At 38.0% G+C, this 22,802-nt stretch overlaps 1 protein-coding gene across 1 annotated transcript in view; it reads left to right on the plus strand.

Annotated features, from left to right (window-relative positions):
• DDX60 (DExD/H-box helicase 60) overlaps positions 1–22,802 on the plus strand; it is a gene marked incomplete at its 5' end in the record, with an annotated part of 90,845 nt that overhangs the window by 44,142 nt on the left and 23,901 nt on the right. The window contains 11 exons of the mRNA XM_081092752.1: positions 214–356; positions 453–562; positions 7,355–7,459; positions 8,010–8,138; positions 9,909–10,033; positions 10,608–10,766; positions 12,963–13,110; positions 14,851–15,003; positions 17,565–17,669; positions 19,097–19,297; positions 22,299–22,403. Coding sequence (XP_080948878.1) covers positions 214–356; positions 453–562; positions 7,355–7,459; positions 8,010–8,138; positions 9,909–10,033; positions 10,608–10,766; positions 12,963–13,110; positions 14,851–15,003; positions 17,565–17,669; positions 19,097–19,297; positions 22,299–22,403 — 1,483 coding nt within the window. The remainder of the gene's footprint in view (positions 1–213; positions 357–452; positions 563–7,354; positions 7,460–8,009; positions 8,139–9,908; positions 10,034–10,607; positions 10,767–12,962; positions 13,111–14,850; positions 15,004–17,564; positions 17,670–19,096; positions 19,298–22,298; positions 22,404–22,802) is intronic.

The following is a 22,802-nucleotide window of genomic DNA, read 5'->3' on the forward strand; positions in this document are numbered from 1 at the left end:
ATGTAGGAAATGAGGCTTAGAGATATTAAGTGATATAACAACAGTCATAGCCAGTAGTAAGGAGGTTGGGATTCAGTCTCAATGTGTCAGGTTTCAGAGCCTATTCTTCCCTTAAGTACAATTTTTAAGGCACATGAAATTTTTGTTATTAAAAATATATCACAGAAAGTAGTTTCATGTTATGCCTAAATAATATGTAAATTTATTTTTAAGGTGGCTACAATCGATAAAATGGTACTGGAAACAAGCAGACAATATAATAGAAAAGAACACTGCTTCTAAAAGAAATGCTGGCTATCGTGCCAATTTTCACAAAGACCACTTTCAAATGAAGCAATCATATAAAGTTAGACTTGGTATGTTGGATACATCCATGGGAGTTTTATTTTGTACTTTAAAATTATCCCAGTTGTGTGTTTATTCATTTGGAAATTCTCGCTCTTCATTTTTAGTGCTCTATGGAGAGAGATACAATGATTTAGAGAAGCATATATGTTCGGTAAAACATAATGACATTTACTTTGATCATTTTCACCCATGTGCCGCACTAACAACAGAGCATGTAAGTAATACTTCAGCCATCTTTGTTCCTAGTAATATAAAGTATATATCACAGTTGAAAAGATGCCTAGTTGAAACTTAGCAGAATTGATATATAGATGCTGTATAACAGATATTGAAACTTAGTTTTGAAAGTCACAAGAATAATTTTACAGTTTTCATTCTTTCTTTAATAGTGTCTGCATCCATAAAGCTTAAAAATGACTGAAAATTTTAACCTAAAATATTTTTTGGTTAATTTTATTTATCCTTGGACATTATCTTTGCCCATTTTCTTTCTTTTATCATCCCTGTCTACCTGTCCACTTCTCTGAAACTAATTCTTCTCTTAGTGTGGCTACAAATACATGTGGACAATATCTAGCACATGTGAGAATCTGAGCACCAAGAATTAGGTTAAATGAGGGAAAGAGACTTTTCACTAGCTTATTAATCACAACATGGTTTTTTAGTAGTGAAGCAATAATATGGAAGTCATAAGAGGACTTCATTTTAGTGCTGGGATTTGAGTGGGAGAAGATTTCTTAATTTTCTTGTGTACGTTTCTTCCTTTCTCATCCTAGTCCCAGGAATGGCTTATTCAAGCTCTGGTTGCTTCTCAAAGTGATAATTAGTTAACAGTTTGTCTTCCTTCCAAGACCTGGCAAATTAAATATATTCTGAATTTTATTGTCACATTAAGTCTTCTAATATGACAATTTTTAAGGCACATGAAACTTTAGATAGCACAGGAATTAATTCCATGTCCTGCCTACATGGTATTTCTGGATCCACCAAGCTAATTTAGATAAATCAGTAATAAAGATAATTCTGATTTTGCCAAGACTGCAGTAGCTTTCCTTTGGAAATGGCTAAACGCACAACCCCTAGCGTGGCTTATTCTATGACCTGGCTCCAAAGTCCTTTCCATTTATCCACTTGATGCATCTTACCTCAATGCCCTCATTACTTATATTGTTCCTGGAACATTTCACCCCAGATGTCAAATGCTAGTTGTCCAGAACCTGTTCACCTCTTATGACTCTTCTAATGTGAAACCAATTTAGAATCCTCCTGTGACTTTCTTAGCTGGATGTAATAACCTCTCCATAGCACCTTTTCTGTATTTCTTGTATGACAATAATCAAGCTTTAGCTTGTTGCTAAAGCTGTTCACATGCATGTCTTCTTTATCTTACTAGAATAACTCCTTGAAGACACATGTGTCCTTAGTCCCTAACAAACTGCTGTGTATATAAAAGTGCTTACTACATTTATCTATATATATAAAAGCTTAAGCCAGTGGTCGGCAAACTCATTAGTCACCAGAGCCAATAGTACAACAATTGAAATTTCTTTTGAGAGCCAAATTTTTTAAACTTAAACTATATAGGTAGGTACATTGTTGTTAACTTAATTAGGGTACTCCTAAGGCTTAGGAAGAGCCACACTCAAGGGGCCAAAGAGCCGCATGTGGCTCGCGAGCTGAAGTTTGCTGACCATGGGCCTAAGCAACCATTACGACTGGTCGACCAAATGACCTATCGACTGGCTGGTAGCTATGATGTGCACTGACCACCATGAGGCAGATGCTCAATGCAGGAGCTGCCCCCAGGGGTCAGTGTGCTCCCACCGCCAACCTCCCGCAGCCGGCCAACCTCCCACAGTCCCTCCCCCGCCCTGGACTGGACTAGATGGCCCTGATCGGCCCCAGTCGCTGGCCAGGCTGAGGGATCCCACCCATGCATGAATTCATGCACCAAGCCTCTAGTATTAAATAAAGATAGCCAGTCTTTATTTAATACTAGAGGCTTGTTGCACTTACTTTGTGTTTGAATAATTTTGCATATTTTGTCTCTTTTAACAATCACAACAATTTTAGCATGGCTACCATATTAATATTCCCATTTCCTAAATGAGGAAGGTGAAGCATAGACAATTGAACTAACTCACTGTTGCACCAAGTGAGTGGTGGGACTGGGATGCAATCTCAGATTGATTCCAGAGTTTGCTCTCTCCTCCTATTCCTAGGAATGGCCCATTCAAACTCTGGTTAACCCAGTATTCTGAATGATCAGTTGAAGAAATACCTGAATGAGGGATGAATGAGAATAACTTTATAGCATTTGGGCTATGATGCAATGGCTTCTAAAAAACAACTGAATGAATCCTAATGATGGCGATTTTCTAATTGGATTTTATTTTGGATGTTTCTCTTTTGTGCTGCAGTGGCCCAATCCAAAATCAAAATAACACGAAAATATGGCTAAAATTCCAGTGACCTAACCTAAACCCCAAACTAGAATATAGATGAAAAGCCACACATAAATAATAAAAGAATTCTTTCTCTCTTCTTCCCTGTCCCCCCACCCCCATCATTACCTGGCATTTTAAAAGCAGCATAGTATTTTAAAAAATTATTTTATTTTGAGTTGGATGATTCAAGGCAGGTTATTGTGAAGTAGCAATGAGTCCAGTGGTTTGGAGTAGTTGACAAGATTGGCATTTTGGTTCAAGTGCCTTTCCTCTATTTTCAGTAGCTATTAATGGAATAACTGGAAAGCAGTGGAACTGCTACAGTGTGCTCTGACCCCATATGACTTCTGCAAAGGTCATGGTGCTGAATGAGTCTTCTTAAGACTTCTAGACTGTTGCCACAGGAATACAGGATGGACACAAAGGTGTAGACATTATTAACTGCGTTTTGACAGCTGTGTATAAAGCATGTGTTTATGTAGGATACTTCCTAAAGTAGCAGGGATATAAAGCAAGTAGACCTTTCCAAATGAGCAAATCATTGTCTATTATATTTCAGATTAATATGAAAGAACTGTGTGGCAAGAAAAAGCATAATACATTGTGGCAACATAAAGAGAAGAACCACCCAGTTTGGTCATCTCCTCTGTAGCTCTATCATAGAAATGGTTTCAGAAGAAAAGGGGTGGGGCTAGTGAGGAGCTGACCTTAATCCAACTGAGGGGAGGGAATTGCCTTTCATCCACATAAGGCTTGCTTCTGGCAAAGAGTAGAGTTTGGCCTTTGCCACCAATTATGCCACACAGGAACAGCTGCTGGCTCCTGGACAGCCCAGCCCCAGGAAGTCCTTGAAAGAACTGTTGCCTATCTCTGTTCTGCACGATCAGTGTTTACCATCACCTACAGAGTCAGAGACATTGCACTTTGCAAAAATAATATCATGGTATAATACCATGTGCTTACAAGTGAAGAAGGATGCAAATCTATGACTTTTTAAAAAATTAAATTTATGGAGTAACATTGGTTTATGACATTATATAAGTTACAAGTGTACAATTGTATAATACACTGTGACCTTTTATTTCTCTTTCTTTTTTACCTAGACTGGCTCAGTTTTTGCCAGCTCATTAGTTTATTTTATAGTGGAGGAAAACCAAATTGAATTCACAGCTTTTGGCCATAGAATTCTTAATATGATTTTTAAAATTAAGAACTATATATTGATTAATCAATCTCATTGACAGTTGGGGCATCAAGTATGTGCCAGGTATTTTACTAAGCCTATTATGTATATCACCTAACTTAATTCCTACAACAAATCTATGTCATAGGCAGAATTGTCCTCTGTTTTAGAAATGAGGAAGCTCAGACTTTTGAACAAGGCAAAGAGACTTAAGAAATCCTAACCACTCTAGTTACCATAATAGAAGATTTAATCTTGAAAATTATGATAAATCTTGGATTTATTTTATTTTATGTTTTTACTTTAATTTAGGCAAAATAAATTACCACTTCAAGGTAGTAATAAGAGAATAAAATGCTAATGTTCCAAAATAATATATTCATTTGCTGTTTTGACATAAATGGGTCCTTACTATCAAGCTAGCTTTCAGTGCTCAGACTGAGAGATGCTAAATGATGACTCCATGTAATTGTTTGCATCCTATAGTTTTTACAAGACTAATTGATTTTGAATTGAAATATATTTGACTTATAATATTGTGTAAGTTTAAGGTGTACAGTGTATTGATTTGATTCATTTATATACTGCAATATGAATGTCATTGTAGCCTTAGCTAAGACCTCAACCAAGTCACATAATTATAATTTCTTTTTGTGGTGGGAATAATTAGATCTCATCTCAGCATGTTTGGTGCTTGTAATAGAGCATTGTTGTCTATAATTACTATAGTGTACATTAGATCTTTAGGACTTATTCACTTACTAGTTTTAAAAGTTTAAAAAACACGTGCTGATACATTTATCCTATCTGATTTTACTACAGTCTGTAAAGTGGGAGTACAGATATTTTAATTCCTATTTATTGATGAGAAACTAGCATTTATAGTGGAATTAGAACTACATCTTCTGATTCAAAGTCTACCGCCTTTTCATCCTACCAAACATTTTTTTTTCAACTGTGTTGTAGTGGGAATGGCTTTTTTATCCCAGAGTTTCCAATGTGTTAACAGCTATTTACTAAAACAAGTATCCTATTTTCAAATAATTTTGGACAAATCTGCCTGTAGTTATTTTTTTGAGATTTAATGTTTGCAATGGGAAATCTTAAACAAGTGTGTTTAATCAGACACCTGTGAAAAAACACACCTTCCTTTTTTTGTTTGGGGGGGGGGAGGGGTGACATCTTATTTTATTTTTAAACTTTATTTTTATTGTTGACTGATGTTCCCTTCTTTTCTTTTGAAGAATACCTATTAACATCTCAGGGATCATAGCCTCCCAGGCAGTTGATTTGTAGCAATAGTAGTTTGAAACCAGTAGAAAAATAATACAATGCATACTTTTTGAGAGCAGGAATTTTTTATTTATACTTTTAAAATATTTGTGGAAAAATGAATGGCATACATATCCGGAAGGCTTAAAGTAGAACCAAGTGACCTGAGGAGAAGTGTCCTTGAGTGTCTTAAAGGAATATGATAGCCTTAGTTTCATTTTAATATTTTGAACTTATTGGAGGGACAATGTTTAACAAAATTATACAGTTTCAGGTGCACAATTCTACAGCATATCATCTGTACACTGAACTGTGTGCTGGCCACCTCAAGTCAGTTCTCTGTCCATCACCATTTATCTCCTCATACCCCCTCACTTCCCCCTTTCCTCCTCCCCCCAGCAATTACCACATCGTTGTCCAAGTCCATGAATTTTATCATTTATTTTCCTCTTTTGCTCCATCCCTCCACCATATGCCTGACCTGACAGGTGTCAGCCTGTCCCCTATCTATGAGTCTGTTTCTATTTTGCTTGTTAGTTCTTTTGTTCATTAAATTCCACATATGAGGGAAATCATATGGTACTTGTCTTTCTCTGACTGGCTTATTTCACTTAGCATAATGCTCTCCAGATTCATCCATGCTGTCACAAAGGGTATGATTTTTTCTTTTTTATGGCCAAGCAGCATTCTATTGGGTAAATAGTCTCTGTTATCCACTCATCTACTGATGGGCACTTGGCCGGCTCCCAAATCTTGGCTATTGTAAACAATGCTGCAATGAACATAGGGGTGCCTATATTCCTTTGAATTACTATTTCAGGTTTCTTCAGCTAAATTCCCTGAAGTGGAATTGCTGGGTTATAAGGCTGGTCCATTTTCTGGTGTTTGTTGTTGTTTTTTTTGTTTGTTTTGTTTTTGTTTTTTTGAGGTAATTTCATACTGCTTTCCACAATGGCTGCACCAATCTGCATTCCCACCAACTGAATTCCCTTTTATCCACATCCTCACCAGCACTTGTAGTTTGTTGATTTATTGATGATAGCCATTCTGGCAGGTGTGAGGTGATGTGATTTTAATTAGCATTTCTCTAATAATTATTGACATTGAACATCTTTTCATATGCCTATTGGCCATGAAAGTCTCTTTGGAGAAGTGTCTTTTGAGGTCCTTTGCTCATTTTTAAATTGGATTGTTTGTTTGTTTTTGGTATTTTGTTGTATAAGTTCTTTATAAATTTTGGATATTAAGCCCTTATCAGGTGTATCATTGGTGAATATGTTCTCTCATTCAGTGTGTTGTCTTTTTATATTGTTGATGGTTTGCTGTGCAAAAGCTCTTCAGTTTGATGTAGTCCCATTTGTTTATTTTTTCTTTTGTTTTCCTTGCCCGATGAAATATATCAGAAAGAATATTACTATGAGAAATGTCTGCAAATTTACTGCCTATGTTTTTGTCTAGGATGTTTGTGGTTTTGAATTTAACATTTAAGTGTTTAATCCATTTTTAGTTTATTCTTGTGTATGGTATAAGAAGGTGTTCTGGTTTGTTTTTTTGTTTTGTTTTTTGCAGGTATTCCCAAACACCACTTATTGGGTAGACTATCTTTACCCTATTGTATGTTTTTGCCTCCTTTGTAAAAAATTAATTGACTTAAAGGGGTGGGTTTATATCTGGGCTCTGATAGGCTTAGTTTTAGAACTTAGGCCAATAAAATTGGCAACTTTTAGCCTGGTTTGGTCCTCAAAGCAAATAATCATGTTCATAATTAAACCAATTTAAGTTTCAGCTGCTGAATAGAGATCTTTTTTTTTTTCTTTTATCCAAACTGAGTCCACAAATATTTTAGCTTCCTAGTACTCTGATTTGAATTAAAAGGTCTTAGAAAATACCAAAAACTTTTTGGAGGCCCTTTTTTTCCCTTATTCAGTAAATCAGGGACACTCTTGATTAGTATTTTTTTTTCTGCATCTAGCACTTATCAACACTTGAAAATTTTAGCTAAGTGCTTTTCAATGTCTTTGTGTTCATGATAGTGACTATGAGGCAAAGGTTTGAACATAAAATAAAAGGAATATTAAAAATTTCAATTTAATTTTAATTGTAGATTGAAAGGTATGGATTCCCTTCTGATCTTATGCTTTCGCCTCGAGAAACCGTCCAGCTTTATGACACCATGTTTGAATTCTGGGAAAGTTGGCCCAGGGCCCAGGTAATTAATAATTATGCAATTAATTTGAATTCTGTTATCGTGGATGGTAACATTGCTTTCAGAAAGACAAACTCTTACCCTTGCCTCTGATCTCTTAAAATTATCAATGGACTCTTTCTAAAATACAATTGCCCTTTCTCAGTCATTTTTCATTCTAACATTATATGATTTACTTTAATGAGATGGAATGTCATCGAATTCCTGAAAATATTTGTTCTTTCAGTTTCTGAGATATTGTAGCCTCCTCTTACATCTCGGATTTATGTACTTCCATGTTCTTTCATTGTACTCTCCTTCCTTCCCTATGCTCTAATTGCTGCCCATTTTTATCTATTTGGCTTTGCTCTGCATTCTTTCCTTTGGAGAGCTCTTTTGTTTTACTAGGATTCTGTACTAGAAACTATGGGGGAAAAAGAAGTTCAACGGCCTGTACTTACAAGTAGCTTATAATGTTGTCTATGAAATGCATGATTCAGAAACATCTTTGAGGGTTTTTTTGTTTTGTTTTTTCTTTATGATTTTATTTAATTTTGTGATATTTCTTTTCAAGGAGTTGTGTCCAGAGAATTTCATTCATTTTAAGAATAAAATAGTCATTAAGAAGATGGATGCTAGGAAATATGAAGAGAGCTTAAAGGCAGAATTAACAAATTGGATTAAAAATGGCAATGTAGAGGAGGTAATTTCCACACATTTTTGGTGAAGTACCCTCTCCTCTTTGTTTTCTTGAGTTATTTTGTTCAGTCATTACTATTTTCTGGGTTTTTCATCTTTAATTTTCATTTTAGGATTATAAGGTGAACACAAAGTCTACTGATTCTGTGGTAAAATAAAAGGAAAGGCAGGAAATTGGTCTTTGTCTCCTATAATATGTGATAAAAGCTATTAGTTCCTTATAGATGTTTTAACACTTAAGAACAGATGTGTCACTATCCACCGAGTCAGTGTTCTTGGGGCTGTGGCAACATAGCTATTGGAATCATAGTTAACAGTAGCTGAGAAGACTATTTTACTCTTTTATTGTCTTGGATATTTTTAATGCTTTGAAATTTTAATTTGTATAAACTATTTGTGTATTGAAACCTTCACCTGGAGTTAGAGAAGTTATGCATATTTATTTTAAGTAATCACTGGTCTTTATATTTTTGAAGTTTGTTTTATTGCCACATATTGAAGTTTCTGATTTTTGGGGAGTGATGTATATATATTAGACTTTTCTCATGTGACTTTTTTCTATTATATTTTAACTTAGATGATCTCTCCCCATTCAGAAACATAATATAATTTAATTACTTTTAAAAAATTCTCACCTGAGTATATGTTAATTTTATAGATTTTAAAGAGAGGGGAAGGAAGAAAGAGAGAGAGAAGCATCAATGTGAGAGAAACATTGATTGGTTGCCTCCCATATGCACCCGGACCTGCAACGTAGGTATGTGCCCTGACTGGGAATCAAACCATAACCTTACTGTATAGCGGGTGATACTCCAACCAACTGAACCAGGGCTAATCCTATCTAATAAAGAGGTAATATGCAAATTGACCATCACTCCAACATACAAGATGGCCGCCCACATGAGGTCAAAGATGGCCGCTCCATGTGGTCACAAGATGGCCACCACAAGATGGCCAGCAGGGGAGGGCAGTTGTGGGCGATCAGGCTAGCAGGGGAGGACAGTTGCGGGGGGACCAGGCCTGCAGGGGAGGGCAGTTGGAGGAGACCAGGCCAGCAGAGGAGGGCAGTTAGGGGCAATAGGGCCAGCAGGGTAGCAGTTAGGTGTTGATCAGGCTGGCAGAGGAGTGGTTGGGGTTGATCAGGCTGGCAGGCAGAAGCGGTTAGGGGCAATCAGGGAGGCAGGCAAGCGAGCGGTTGGGAGCCAGCAGCCCTGGATTGTGGGATTGGGCATAAACAGGCAGTCGGACATCCCTCAATGGGTCCCAGATTGGAGAGGATGCAGGCTGAGCTGAGGGACACACACACACACACACACACACACACACATGAATTTCATGCACCGGGCCTCTAGTTTACTTATATTTTTTCCTGCATATTTTGTCATTACAAATCTTTAAAATGTATTTGGAAATAATTTTTCTACATGACCTGGAGAAAAACAAGTTCACTCTGCCTCCTGCCATAGTGAAATCAGTATTACTTACAAAACTGATTTCTTTTGCTAAAAAATTGCATTTTATATTGCACATATGTCTGTGTACATACATTACCAATTATCTTTTTGTTCTCTAGTTGTTGATTTGTAAACTTCTTTGAGGGTTCTTTGCAAAGGTTTATGATATAATTAATATGTATTATTTTTATCATATATTACTTTAAAGATCATAGCAACATAGATTAAACAACAATGAAAATATTTTAGTCAAAAGTAAAAATTTCTTTCTTTATTCTTCAGAACTTAAAACAAATAAATTCTTTTTTTTATTACTGCAGGCCAAACAGGTCCTGAGGAATCTTAGTCCCAAACCAGTTTCTAGTTCAGAAAACATGATTCAAATGTTTCCCCTTCTTGTTGAAAAGCTTAGGAAAATGGAGAAGTTACCAGCACTAATTTTTTTGTAAGTCATTTATTTTAATTTTATTTTTAAATTAAATTTATTGGGCATTAGTCATTTAAATTGCTTTTATTTTTAATTTGTATTATACTCATTACTTTAAATTGAGGAAAGTTTTACTAACTTTACTATTGTAATATAGTATTCATTACTATTTTTGGTGTCCATTTGTTCTAAGAGTGAATTTTAAAATACATCTTTCTAGTCTAATTTTTTAAAATTGATTTCAGAGAGGAAGAGGAGAGAGAGAGAGAGAGAGAGAGAGAGAGAGAGAGAGAGAGAGAGAATTCATTGTCTTCTGTCCCTTCCCTACTAGACAGGGAAAAAATATCCATGGGCTCTCATTGCTGTTGCCTCAGGAGGGAACAGAGGGGGAACTTCTTATGTATTATAAGGTAATTACTAAGGAGTCTGCTGATCCAGAACACCTTGTGTGCCTATTCAGGATAAAACTGATAAAGATGGATATTAAAAACTCAATAGATGTATGTCAGGATGGTAGCAGTAGGTGGAAATATGACTGCATTGTATTTACAGTACTATTTTCAAGGCAAGCTTTCTTTTCATTTGCTTCCAGATTCAAGTTAGGAGCTGTAGAGAAGTGTGCTAGAAGTGTCTGCACTTTTTTGGAGGAGAAGCAAGAGAGAGAAAGGCCTCCCAACGCTGATAAAGAAGCCTATGACATGGCTAACAAACTTCGAAAAATTAAAAAATCTATCGAAAAACAAAAGATAATGTAAGTATTTAACTAAGCAAAGTGGTGGTTTAAAGGTGGAAATACTTCACAATTCCCATTAGGAAACATACATTGAATGTGTTACAAATAAGTTGTAGTTATTGGGGCGTGTTTGCAAATTAGGTAAATTTGGGTGAGAGAATAGGGTAAAGATAAGTGGCAGTAATGATATATTTCTAAGGTGCGTAGATCAGTCTTATTTAGGGCTTGGGAAAAGCAGGACCACAGCCTAGAATTGTTAGACCGTATACATGGCATAATCATTTCTCAAAATAAGCATACCTCACTCTTAGCCAGCCTTAAGCAGTCTTAAAGAAAGTCTACCCACATTGCTGTGGACCACATCATAGAAGTGTCACTGATATACCATCACAATCACATAAGCGGCATAGACTGAGCTTGAGAATGGATTAAAATGCCAGTTTTATGCTTGGTAGAATTTTGCTCCTTTGACTCCTCTTTTTCGTTCTTGGTGTCTGATTCTGACAACTCTAGTCCAAAATATTTATTCTCTTCATTATCCTCTCCATCTTTAGTCACTGCCTGGTTTAGATGCCCATCATGTCTTCCTTGTAGAGGTCTGTTTTGGGGCCCCAGAGCCTTAAGGTTTGCCACTCTCCAATCTAGCTAACAAATGATCTTGCTAATATCAACTTGATTAAATTATCTCACACTCAGTAGTCTTCCTTCTTCCTTTCTTAAGACCTGAAAAGTCCAGACAGAGACAGCATAGGAGGTATAAGCCTTTTCAGAAACTGATCTTCTGATTAGACAACTTTTCTTCAGGTCATTAGAAGCCATCATTTAAAGTTAAAGAGTGACCACTAATTCAAACTCTAAAAATCTCAAGAATGTTTTAGTACCTTGTTTAGCCACATCATTATAGTGAGGGTGAGTGGGGGCCTTGCTCTGGACCCTGTGCTTTGGAGAGTACCCCTGTGGCCCTCCTCCATCTGCATCCATTCCCATCAAGTTGTGAGTCTGTGGAGCTTAGGAGGCCTGCCACCTGGAGCTTACTCTTACCCTTTTAAATTCCAAGATGTTATGGAGCTATATTTGTCAAGGTAGGAGGATGGAATGTATTATTTGATAGTGTATATCCTCGATTTAAAACTTATACATAGACAACAGTATGTGGGCTTTCATTATTCCTCTGTTCCACCTTCCACAAACATTAGGGGCAGGCCTTTCCATAGTCTTGGCATTCTCCCTTGAGTTAAGGGTAATGTTAGCTGGAAGTGAGAACACTTGATGATAGCACACAAGTGAGCTCATCTTCTTGTATTTGGAGTTGACTTATATGCACAGTTAGCAGACAAATGGAAGCATTTAAGAAAGGATAAGTGATCTGGGTATCTCTCAAAGGCTATTACCCTGGAGTAAAGGATAACAGGGCATAGGTCAGATTTCTCAGTGGCACCTTCTGACATGGGTATATCTGTGTAAGGGATTTATTTAACTACGTGCTCATGAGGGACTGTAAGACAGTGAGAGAAGCAAAAGATGGAAAATGAAGAGGATAAGTAAGGATTCGGGTTTTGCTAGAACATTGCCTAAGCCTGGTCCAACAGAGAGACCTGGGGGCAGGACAGAATTGCCCCAATTTGCGTCAAGGTGGCTGACTTCTGTACCTCCTCCCAGTCAGTTACTAGCTGTGGGCCGCTTCCCCATTTCCAAGAGAAGGTGTAACTTCCCAGGAATTTCCAGGAGACTGTTGTCAATTGAGGGCAATTCTCCAGGGAATGGAAAAGCCAAGAGCCCTTAGCAACCAAACTCAGAGCAGCTGTAGCAGCCACCACAGGAGAGGAGGAGAATGGCCTGCAGTTGGCAAGGAGGACATCTGCTTTACCCGCAAGCCTAGTGTTATGAAGGCTAGGAAAGAGAAAATGATCATCACTTTAGCAGATGAACCACTTTAGCAAGGGGAAGCGAGGTCATGTGGTGGAAGTGGATTTGGCAAGACTCCTTTTAACAAGGAAACAGAGAAAATATGGGCACATAATAACATTTTTTGATAGGGAAAACAAATTTCAGAGGCCAGTGAGGAAGTTCACTAGAGGAAGAGGACTGAGTCAGGATAGTGCAGATGTACACATGTGTGAATATCTGGGTTTCAAGGAAGATTTGGGAAGTCTTGGGCTTCCTATAGTAGTCACATTTGACTACTAATTACTGACAATTTATTTTTATGAACAGAGATGAAAAAAGCCAGAAGAAGCCCAGGGAAATGGATAAAAGCCTAATACATGAAGCTGAACATAACAGTCTACTCAAGATCCTAGAGAAGAACCTGGAAATCCCTCCGGAGTTCACCTATGCTGACAGAAAGACAGTGGACAGCGAGGTGAGCACTCCCAATGAAACAGTGCTTCAGGGAATGATTTCACATCAGCTCTTAGTTCTCAGTGATAGCGTGGAAAGTAAAAACGAAGAGAAATCCCTATCAGGTTAGACATCTCTGTCTATGACCTCTTGGCCACCCATGATTCTTAAGGGCTCTGCCGAAAAAAGGTCTAAGAAGGATTTATAGATTATTTCTTGCTTGTTAATCATTAACCCGTGAGAGTGCCTGCCTTTTCATTATTTGTTTCTGTGATGCTGTTTTTCGCAGCTTGAATTCGGGACTTGAGTCTCACATGCCTCATTGAATATTTGGGCACCTGTGGTCCAGTATACTTTATGCAATGTACACAGAATCTCTCAAAATCAGAGGCTTTTTATATTATAGTCAAAACATTCCACCAAGAAAAGCATTAGAATATCTACAAGTAGTATGCCATTTCTTTTTTAAAATGTTTTTCTAAATAAAATAATTGATGCCGCCGAAACTGGTTTGGCTCAGTGGATAGAGCGTCGGCCTGTGGACTGAAAGGTCCCGGGTTCGATTCCGGTCAAGGGCATGTACCTGGGTTGCGGGCACATCCCCAGTAGGAGGTGTGCAGGAGGCGGCTGATCAATGTTTCTCTCCCATCGATGTTTCTAACTCTCTATCTCTCTCTCCCGTCCTCTCTGTAAAAATCAATAAAATATATTTTTTAAAAAAATAATTGATGCCTATGGTAGACAAGTTTGAAAATACAAATTAGTAGCAATGCCATCAATCAGAAGTAATCATTACCCTTCTAGACGAACCTTTTGTATATTTTATTTGTGCCCCCCCACCACCACCACACACACGCACATGAATACATACACAAAGTATGGATATATACACAGTATATTATATATATATCCATTCCACTGTATACATTCTTCTGTAAACTACATGGCTTCTCCCTTTTCAAGAACCAAGTATTTACATCATCATTTTCGATAGATCCTTGATATTCTACTGTATGGATGGCTGACTATAGCTAAAGTGCTTAGGGATTCTTTTTCTTTTTTTCCTCATAAGCAGTGTTTATCTTTGTACATATTACTCTGTGTACAAGTGGATTTCCTCCTTAGGGCATAAATATTTTTAAGATCATTTGTGACCAATTTACTAGGACAAGTAAACATTCCCAGACCATATAGGGTAAGGAACCTGCTCTTTTTGGATCTCTTCTCTTCTCTTCTCTTCTCTTCTCTTCTCTTCTCTTCTCTTCTCTTCTCTTCTCTTCTCTTCTCTTCTCTTCTCTTCTCTTCTCTTCTCTTCTTCTCTCTCTCTCTCTCTCTCTCTCTCTCTCTCTCTCTCTCTCTCTCTCTCTCTCTCTCTCTTTCTCTTTCTCCCCCACCCTGCCCCCTTCCCTGGGAACTCCTACAGCTCCACTAGAGAGCTGACCCCCCTCAGGCAGGACACATCCTCTGGGTCTTTTATCTACTGCTTTGTCAGTACTTCCCACCTCTGAAGTGGCAGGGAAGTGGGGTGGTGGTGAAACAGTGCAAGATTTTCTGCTCAGAGATTTGGAAGTGTTTCCTATAGTTAATGTGGCTGCTGTAAAATGTTCTTTGTACTCATGTTCAGTCAATTTCAAACAGTTGCCTCATGTAGCCAAATTATGGCATACTGTGCCTGCTATTTTCACTTAGACACTTTTTAATTGATTTAAAATTAAAAGTAGATAAAAATTATCAAAATCCTTAAAACTCTTGCTTCTTTCAGCTTTTGCAGATGGTGTTTGATCGAGTAAAATTCTTAAGGAAAGGTGCAGAACTGAAGGCTTTGGCAGAAAGGGGTATAGGATATCATCACAGATGTTTGTTTGCCAAAGAAAAACAGTTAGTTGAAATTCTTTTTAGGAAAGGATTTATTAGGGTAAGTAAATATTTTCATTCTAACATTTGAAGCTGTGCCTACATTAAACTGAATAACCATATTTCCCATCTCATTTAATTGAGAGAGAGAGGGTTTGAAATGTATCATTCAGTTTATTACCTCTTGTAAAATTAAAACAGTCCCTAAAAAGACACTTCCAAATATTACCTATGCTGATCTTAGAACAACGCTTTGCTTTTTCTTTCATAGTATCTAGGGAATTTTGACAGCTGTTCATATAATTTTAGCTATAGACATTCTCTCATGGGCTTGGACAACATTTTTGATGGCACTTTTATCAGAGCTTTTCTCAAAATAGCTAAAAGAAGAGCAAGAATGTATCGCTTCCTCACGGCCCACGGCATATCTTGGCAGAGTTCTTAGATGTGTCACTTCTAAATGCTCTCTTATCACTGACAGTGGACAAGAGGAGGATTTCCTGAAATAGCTCCTAACCAAACCATTGTTATGTTTTATTTATGTCCCATGAAATGCATGGGGATAGTCTGGATAAATTCACAAAGAGGGTTTATAAAATTACGTAGTAATTTAAGTCTTTAATACTATTTTAAAATAGACCCTTTCAAGTTATCCATATTAAATTTTTTGTAGGATGTGCATTGTGTGTGTGTGTGTGTGTGTGTGTGTGTGTGTGTGTGGAGAAAGAGGGGTATTAGAGAAAGAAAGATTGAGTTTGAAATTGATTTTCCAACTCTGGGTATCTTTTAATTTTAATAAATAAATGTGAGGAAAATCTGACACCATAATTAAAGGGTATATCTGTAGTCTGGAAAAAAAGCTCAAAATAGATCATTAACAACTTTGCTTAGCTTTTCTCTTCAATAATAACAAGTTATTTATTTTAAAAGTCAATAATGGGACACACTCTTCTGCATCATTATGAATTGAGGGGGAGAGGCACACCTATTTGAATCAGCATATCCTGTGTCTAAAATAGTACCTGTTAAATAGTAGTTGATAGATCATGATAGAAAAGTGACATGGCAATAGTGATAGCTTTGTTACAAAGAACACATTTTTTAAAAGGCATTTATTCTAGTATATTCTAAATGTAATGTTCCTACCATTTTCATTTTCATTATTATTAAATACTTTGTTGCATTTTGACAGATGTATAAATCTCTGTTACAGAATAGAGAAAATTACCTCATATACAGAACAATTAACATTAACCATGGCACATATATGATAATCAATATAAAGAGAAAGAGAGGGCAATTAGAAATATCCAGCAAAATATGAAAAAAATACGCCAAAGTGGATCATGTAGTCAACTTTAAAGTTTTCCCTACTCCTTTTCTGGTTAGTTGTCTTAGCAATTCAGGGAAGAAATGGAACTTTATTTTGCTCTTATTATTTAGACTAGAGGCCCAGTGAACCATGGGGGGAGTAGGATGGAGTGGGGGAGAGAGACCCTCAGCCCAGCCTGCACCCTCTCCAATCTGGGACCCTTTGGGGGATGTCCAACTGCTGGTTTAGGCTCTGGCGGGTTCGGGCCTAAACCAGCAGTCAGATATCCCTCTCACAATCTGGGATCACTGGCTCCTAACCACTCACCTGCCTGCCTGCCTGATCACCCCAAACCACCTCTGCCTGCCTGCCTGATCACCGCCTAACTGCCCTCCCCTGCCGGCCTAATTGCCCCCAACTGCCCTCCCCTGCTGGCCTGATTCCCCCCAACAGCTTTCCCTCATGCCAACCTGATCTCACCCCTAAATGCTTGCTCCCCTGTGCTGGCCTGATCTCACCCCTAACTACTCTCCCCTGTGCCGGCCTGATCTCACCCCTAACTGCTTACTTCCCCGCACCAGCCTGATCGCCCCTAACTGCTTGCTCCCCTGCCGGCCTGATCACCCCTAACCGCCTCTGCCTCGGCCCCTGCCATTGTGGCTTTGTCCAGAAGGAAGTTGGACGTCCAGAAGATGTCCAGTCGATCTGGTCTAATTATCTTATTACCCTTTTATTAGTATAGATATGTTAACACATAGAAATAACCTTCACAAATAAATTGTAGTGATGAAGTAAGCAATTGCCCAGGGTTGTAAAAATATTATTACATTCTCACAGGGAAATTCCCTTTCTATTCTAATCATTTGTTAAAAAATATTTACTGAACACTTCTCATGCACCAGGTCCTCAGTGTGGGGAAACAATGCTGAATGGGGGTTGGGGTCTGGCACAGGCAAAGTAAACAAATAATATTACTCAAAGTAATGATTAATGCTATGAAGAGAAATACTGTAGGACAGGGAGAGAAATAATGATGACAGGGGTGGTTATTTTGAATATGGTAGGCCATACATTTCTTTTTGCTATTTGAGCAGAGAATGGAATAACCAGATAAAAGACTATTTGGAAAAGAATATTATGTGCCCAGCAAAGAGTGACTGGTATGATGGCCCTGAGCTGGGAATGTGCTTGATGTGTTTGTGGAAGAGCAAGAGTACCACTATGGTTTAATTGAAGTTCAAAATTCAGTAACTATATGGCATTTCATAGAAATCTTATTTTATAAGGTAATTGCTTTATTCTCTTTCTAGGTAGTGACAGCTACCGGGACACTTGCTTTAGGAATCAATATGCCTTGTAAATCTGTGGTTTTTGCTCAAAACTCAATCTACCTGGATGCTTTAAATTACAGACAGGTATTGTGATCTGCATTAATTCTCTCTTACATTAATAAAATATGGCCATAAAATAAAGAAAATATGAACCTTTAGTTTACCAACATGCTGCAATTTATGGGCTAGCACACCTTGATGTTTAGTCATGCTTGTCATTTTTAGCTGTGGTATAATGTAAAGCTCATGAGTTGGGGGTTATGTGACCATCACTATCCAGACATGTGACCTCAGGTGAGATATGCAAACTGCCAGATCCTTCTTATCTCCAGAATAGGAATAATAATTACTGTTCCATAGATTTGCAAGAATTTAAATGAAGTGATTTATAGGGAAGATACACACTGAAAGTGTCTGTGAGCATTCCCTTGTTCATTCCCTGTGCACATGACATTGTTCTGTGGATCTCTCTTTAATGCTTTCCTTTTTGCTGCTGATACATGATCTATTGGAAAACCCCTTTCATTAGTCTCAGCTAGTGGCATTGAATTTTTGCTGGGCAGTTTATTTTCCACTACCTTTCATCAGACATTCTTGTCCACCCCCTCCTAATGTAATAGCCCCTATTCTTTTTATTTCTCCCCCTGCTTCTAAGCTGTGCATGAACTCTCCTCCCATATCAACTTTGGGAACCTCATATTTAGGACTCCTGAGCCAAGGTGTTATGATATTTCAGATAATGAATTTGGAAGTTAAAATGTCAGGGTTTGAATCCTGGATCGTTTAAAGGATGTCCTGGGTATTTGACTATGGGCAAGTTTCTGATATTCCCATGTCCCGGTTTCTGCATTGTAATATTGGGATAATGATTCAATTTATCTCATATAGTTGTGAGGTTTGTATAAAAAAAGTTTCAAGGACTTAGCACATTCTAAGCACTTAAGACCCAGAACTCATATAACTTCTGTGAAGAGTTTGTTCTTAACTTGCCTTTTACAAGTAGTGTTTCAGAATTTTACCTCACTCATGTATTTCCTCAACTTGTGCACCATTTTAATGGTGGTTTGTAACCAGTACACTTGTCTGCGAGAGAGTGAGAGAGAAAAGGATGAGGGAGGAGGAGATGGGAAGGGAGAGAACTGGTATAAGTTAAGCTGTAAATAAACTTGAGATGAGGGTCTGGTCTTTCTTCTTGGATTTATTTATTTATTTATTTATTTATTTATTTATTTGCTTGCTTGCTTGTTTGTTTCTTCTATAGATTATACAAATACCTAGCACAGTTTTTGGCATGAAATTAAGTGCATAATAATGATAAGTATCTGATTTTCAGCTCTGTCCCAGCCTTGTTAAATTTCCTATGGGCTACATAATTGGATTTTACGTGAAGTAATTTAATGGTGGCACAGAGGCACAATTTCCTTGTTCCAACCCAATGTAAAGGCTTGCTTTTAAATGTGATGTTAAAAGTATGTAGGTAAATCTTACACTGTTATTCTCCCTGTTTCCAGATGTCTGGACGTGCTGGAAGACGAGGTCAGGACCTGCTGGGAGATGTATATTTCTTTGATATTCCGTTCCCCAAAATACAAAAACTCATAAAATCCAATGTTCCTGAGCTGAGAGGGCAGTTTCCCTTCAGCATAACCCTGGTGCTGCGACTCATGGTCTTGGCTTCGAGGGCAGATGACCCAGAGGACGCCCAGGCAAAGGTACGGTAGCAATAACTTGCAGTTCCATCAGCCTTCAATGCTTTGTACTATCCTGAATAATAAAGAATTGGGAGTGGAGGGTCTATGAGCTTTGTTTGTCTCCTGTATCAATCATAGAATTTGTAGCTGGATGGGCATTTGGCATCACCCGAGATTATGGTTTCCATGTGTGATAATCATTGTTCTATAGTAGTTAAGGGTGCTGACTATGGATTTAAAAAGATCTGGATTAAATTCCTGTTTTCACCATTAGGTACAAAAATATTTTTTTATGATTATTTTATAGTAAAAGTCTATTTTTCATAAAAAAGTAGCCCAAATTCATCAAATAATATTTGGATAATGTAGAAAGTTGATAGAAGAAAACTATACCCATACCTAGTTCCTCTGTTCAAAGACAATTACATTATCATTTTGGTCATCTTAAAGTCATTTTTGTAGGCATAGGTGTGTATTTTTTGGGTGTTTTTTTTTTTTGGTATTTGGTTTTTAACACTATTTTATATTTATATTAAATTGAACTTCAGAACAAGGTTACAAATTTTCCTGAAGGTTTTATTTTTCAGATAAATATTTTCTGTCTAATCCCAGAATGAGAGATTTAAAATTCATGATGAAATAATCTTATTTTCATCTTTGTGAATGTGCATTGTGAAAGGGACCTGTTGGGTTTGAGTTCCTCTGCCAAGGGCTGTACCTCTTTAGATGTTGGGTCTTAGAATACGGAGAAGACATGAGAAGTTATAGGCGTATAAGAGCGTCTTTATTGCAGCCCAAGTAGCCATTGCTGCTAAGGAGCCATTTAACAAAGCACTTCTTGCCCTAGCTGGTTTGGTTCAGTGGATAGAGCATCAGCTTGTGGACTGAAGGGTCCTGGGTTCAATTCTGATCAAGGGCACATTCTTAGGTTGTGGGCTCGATCCCTAGTAGGGGCATGTAGGAGGCAGCTGATCAATGATTTTCTCATCATTGATGTTTCTATCTCTCTCTCCCTCTCCCTTCATCTCTGAAATCAATAAAAATATATTTAAAAAATTTTTTAAAAGCAGTTCTTGCTAACACAATAGCAAACACAAAGCAATCCTTGCTAATACAGTAGCAAGCATAGGAACCATCCTAGCAAAACAACCTCACCTCGGCTAATCAGTAATACATCTTTCTTTACAATGAAGCCCCCAACGTAAGAGCTATATAGGAGCCAACCACAGGCTGGTCAGTGGCAACTTATATACAAGCTCAAATAAGCTTGAACAAAAAAAGCTTTATGCCTAATAGTGACCTCAGTATTTGGGCTATAGAAAGTCATCCCTGTGCAGTGTCTAGCTTGCTGCATACCTGCTTTTGTAGCTGCGTATAGAAAATTAGCCTTGAACACACTGATTAGGATTCCCACACTTAGAGTGGCCTTGAACATCTGGCATACACTGACTGATCAGGGTTCCCACAGGACCCTGTCTGCTCTGTATATTATACAATATTGTAGGACATGGAATAATACGGTACTTATTTTCTTCCAGAACAATCCAAGAGCTATAAGCTTTTAAACTCAATTTGCATTTATTACCAGATTATTTGGCAGTATCATTCATTTCTGATTATTCTATTTTATATGTTCTGTTTGTTAAAGGATAGATATGCCATCTAAGAACATGGTAAAACAAGTAATATGAAATCTAATTGAATCCTATGTAGTGCTGGTATATGTGCTATAATAGATATAGGTAATGTCTATCATATTTTATATTCTTTTATGTGGTGGTCAATCAGGTGAGGCTATTCCCAGACGAAATGGGCTCTTGAGATGTCAGAGAAAAGAATTTCAGCGACACAGGTGTGAAAGTTCAAGCACAGTGGCAAGACTTATTGGGGTGAAAAGAAATAATACGCCCTGAGGGATGCAGAGGGCAGGCAGGCTCTAGTAGCAGCTGCCCCGAGGTTTTTGCTGATCTTCTATATATTTTCTGGGTTTCGGAAACAAGCAGGCTGTCTTTCAAACTATACAACCTGTTTCCTGGAGCTGTGCTGGGCCCTCTCTCTATCCAGTCCCTTCCCTGAATCTTGTTGGGCTTCCTGGCCTTAGCCTATCCGATCCTTTTCCCAGGCTAGACCCCTCCCCTTTATTATCTCCAGTGTGGCTCCTACTGCACATGCCTCAAAGTTCTGCTTCATCATCTGGCTTCTACTGTACATGCGCCCAGCCAAGGACTTTCCCCTTTACTGCTTATCCCTCCCACCTCTGTAATCCATTGTTCCTTGGGGAGATTGGACAGTCTTTCTGCCTGCTTGGGACTTTGGCCAAGGATGCGCCTGTCCCCTGGGTGTATGTGAAGCTGTAGCTTCCCAGTTAATCAGGCTTAGCCAGTTTTGTTCCCTGTTCCTTTAATACCTGCCTCGCTACCTTCGCCAACAAGGCCACAACAGGAGGCAAAGGAGAGGCTCAGAGAAACAAAGTATTATTCTTATAGGTCCTAGCCACAGGAGGCATAGCATGCCATCCGGGACTACATGCAGAACACATCAGGGTGGGCAGGAGGCAGAAGACAGGAGCAGGGGGCAGGCTTAGGCCACTGCCTTGATGTGAGTTTCCACAGGAAAGGCAAGACAAGTCAGAGTGAACAGTTTAGGATTTACTAATTTGAATAATTCCGAAGGCTTTGGGCTATGTGAGTGACCTCTAACTGCCTGGTCTCTGGCTCTGGCTCTGGGGTGATTTAGGGCAGGAGGAATATTGGCTTGGTATGTGAGTTAGGCAAGAGAGTAGGTGGGATATAAACTTGAGTGTGGTTGGTTTGCATAGGATAGGCATGCTTTTAGGCAAGTTGTTATCTTTATGTATTACTAGACCTGGGAGGGTTGGTCTTTCCCCAGCCAGAATGGTTTTTTAAGATGTCAAAACATCATAATATATAGAACAATTTTAAAAATTATGTTACACCTATATTATTTAAGAATGTATCTTGTATCACCAACATGGTGTGACTTCAAGTATTCTTCTTTAAAGGTGCTGTCAGTACTAAAGCATTCATTGCTGTCCTTCAAACAGCCCAAAACCATGGAGATGTTAAAACTTTACTTCTTATTTTCCTTGCAGTTCCTGGTGAAAGAGGTATGATTGTACTTCTTTTTGTGAAATAAGATTGCTAAAATCTCTATTTCTTATGATGATGAACTAATTGTAGTCTTTAGAATGTTATATCCAATGATTAACGTTACTTCTAATTTATATAATTATCAACACTGGGCCAGGTTATGATTATCAGTCTCTTTTATATTAGCACTAGAGGCCCTGTGCACGAAAATTGGTGCAAGAGTAGGCCTTCCTTCCTCTGGCTGCTGGCACTGGCTTTCCTCTGGCACCCGGGACCATGGGCGGCTTCCCCTAGGCTGGGCCCCAGCTTTGTCAGGAAGGACGTCTGGAATGACATCTGGAAGATGTCCGGTCTATTCGGTCTAATTAGCATATTACCCTTTTATTAGTATAGATTAATTACTATTTTAAACTGGC

The sequence above is a fragment of the Myotis nattereri genome, assembly GCF_964212035.1.
Source record: "Myotis nattereri genome assembly, chromosome: 5".
In the NCBI taxonomy this organism is placed as follows: Eukaryota; Metazoa; Chordata; class Mammalia; order Chiroptera; family Vespertilionidae; genus Myotis; species Myotis nattereri.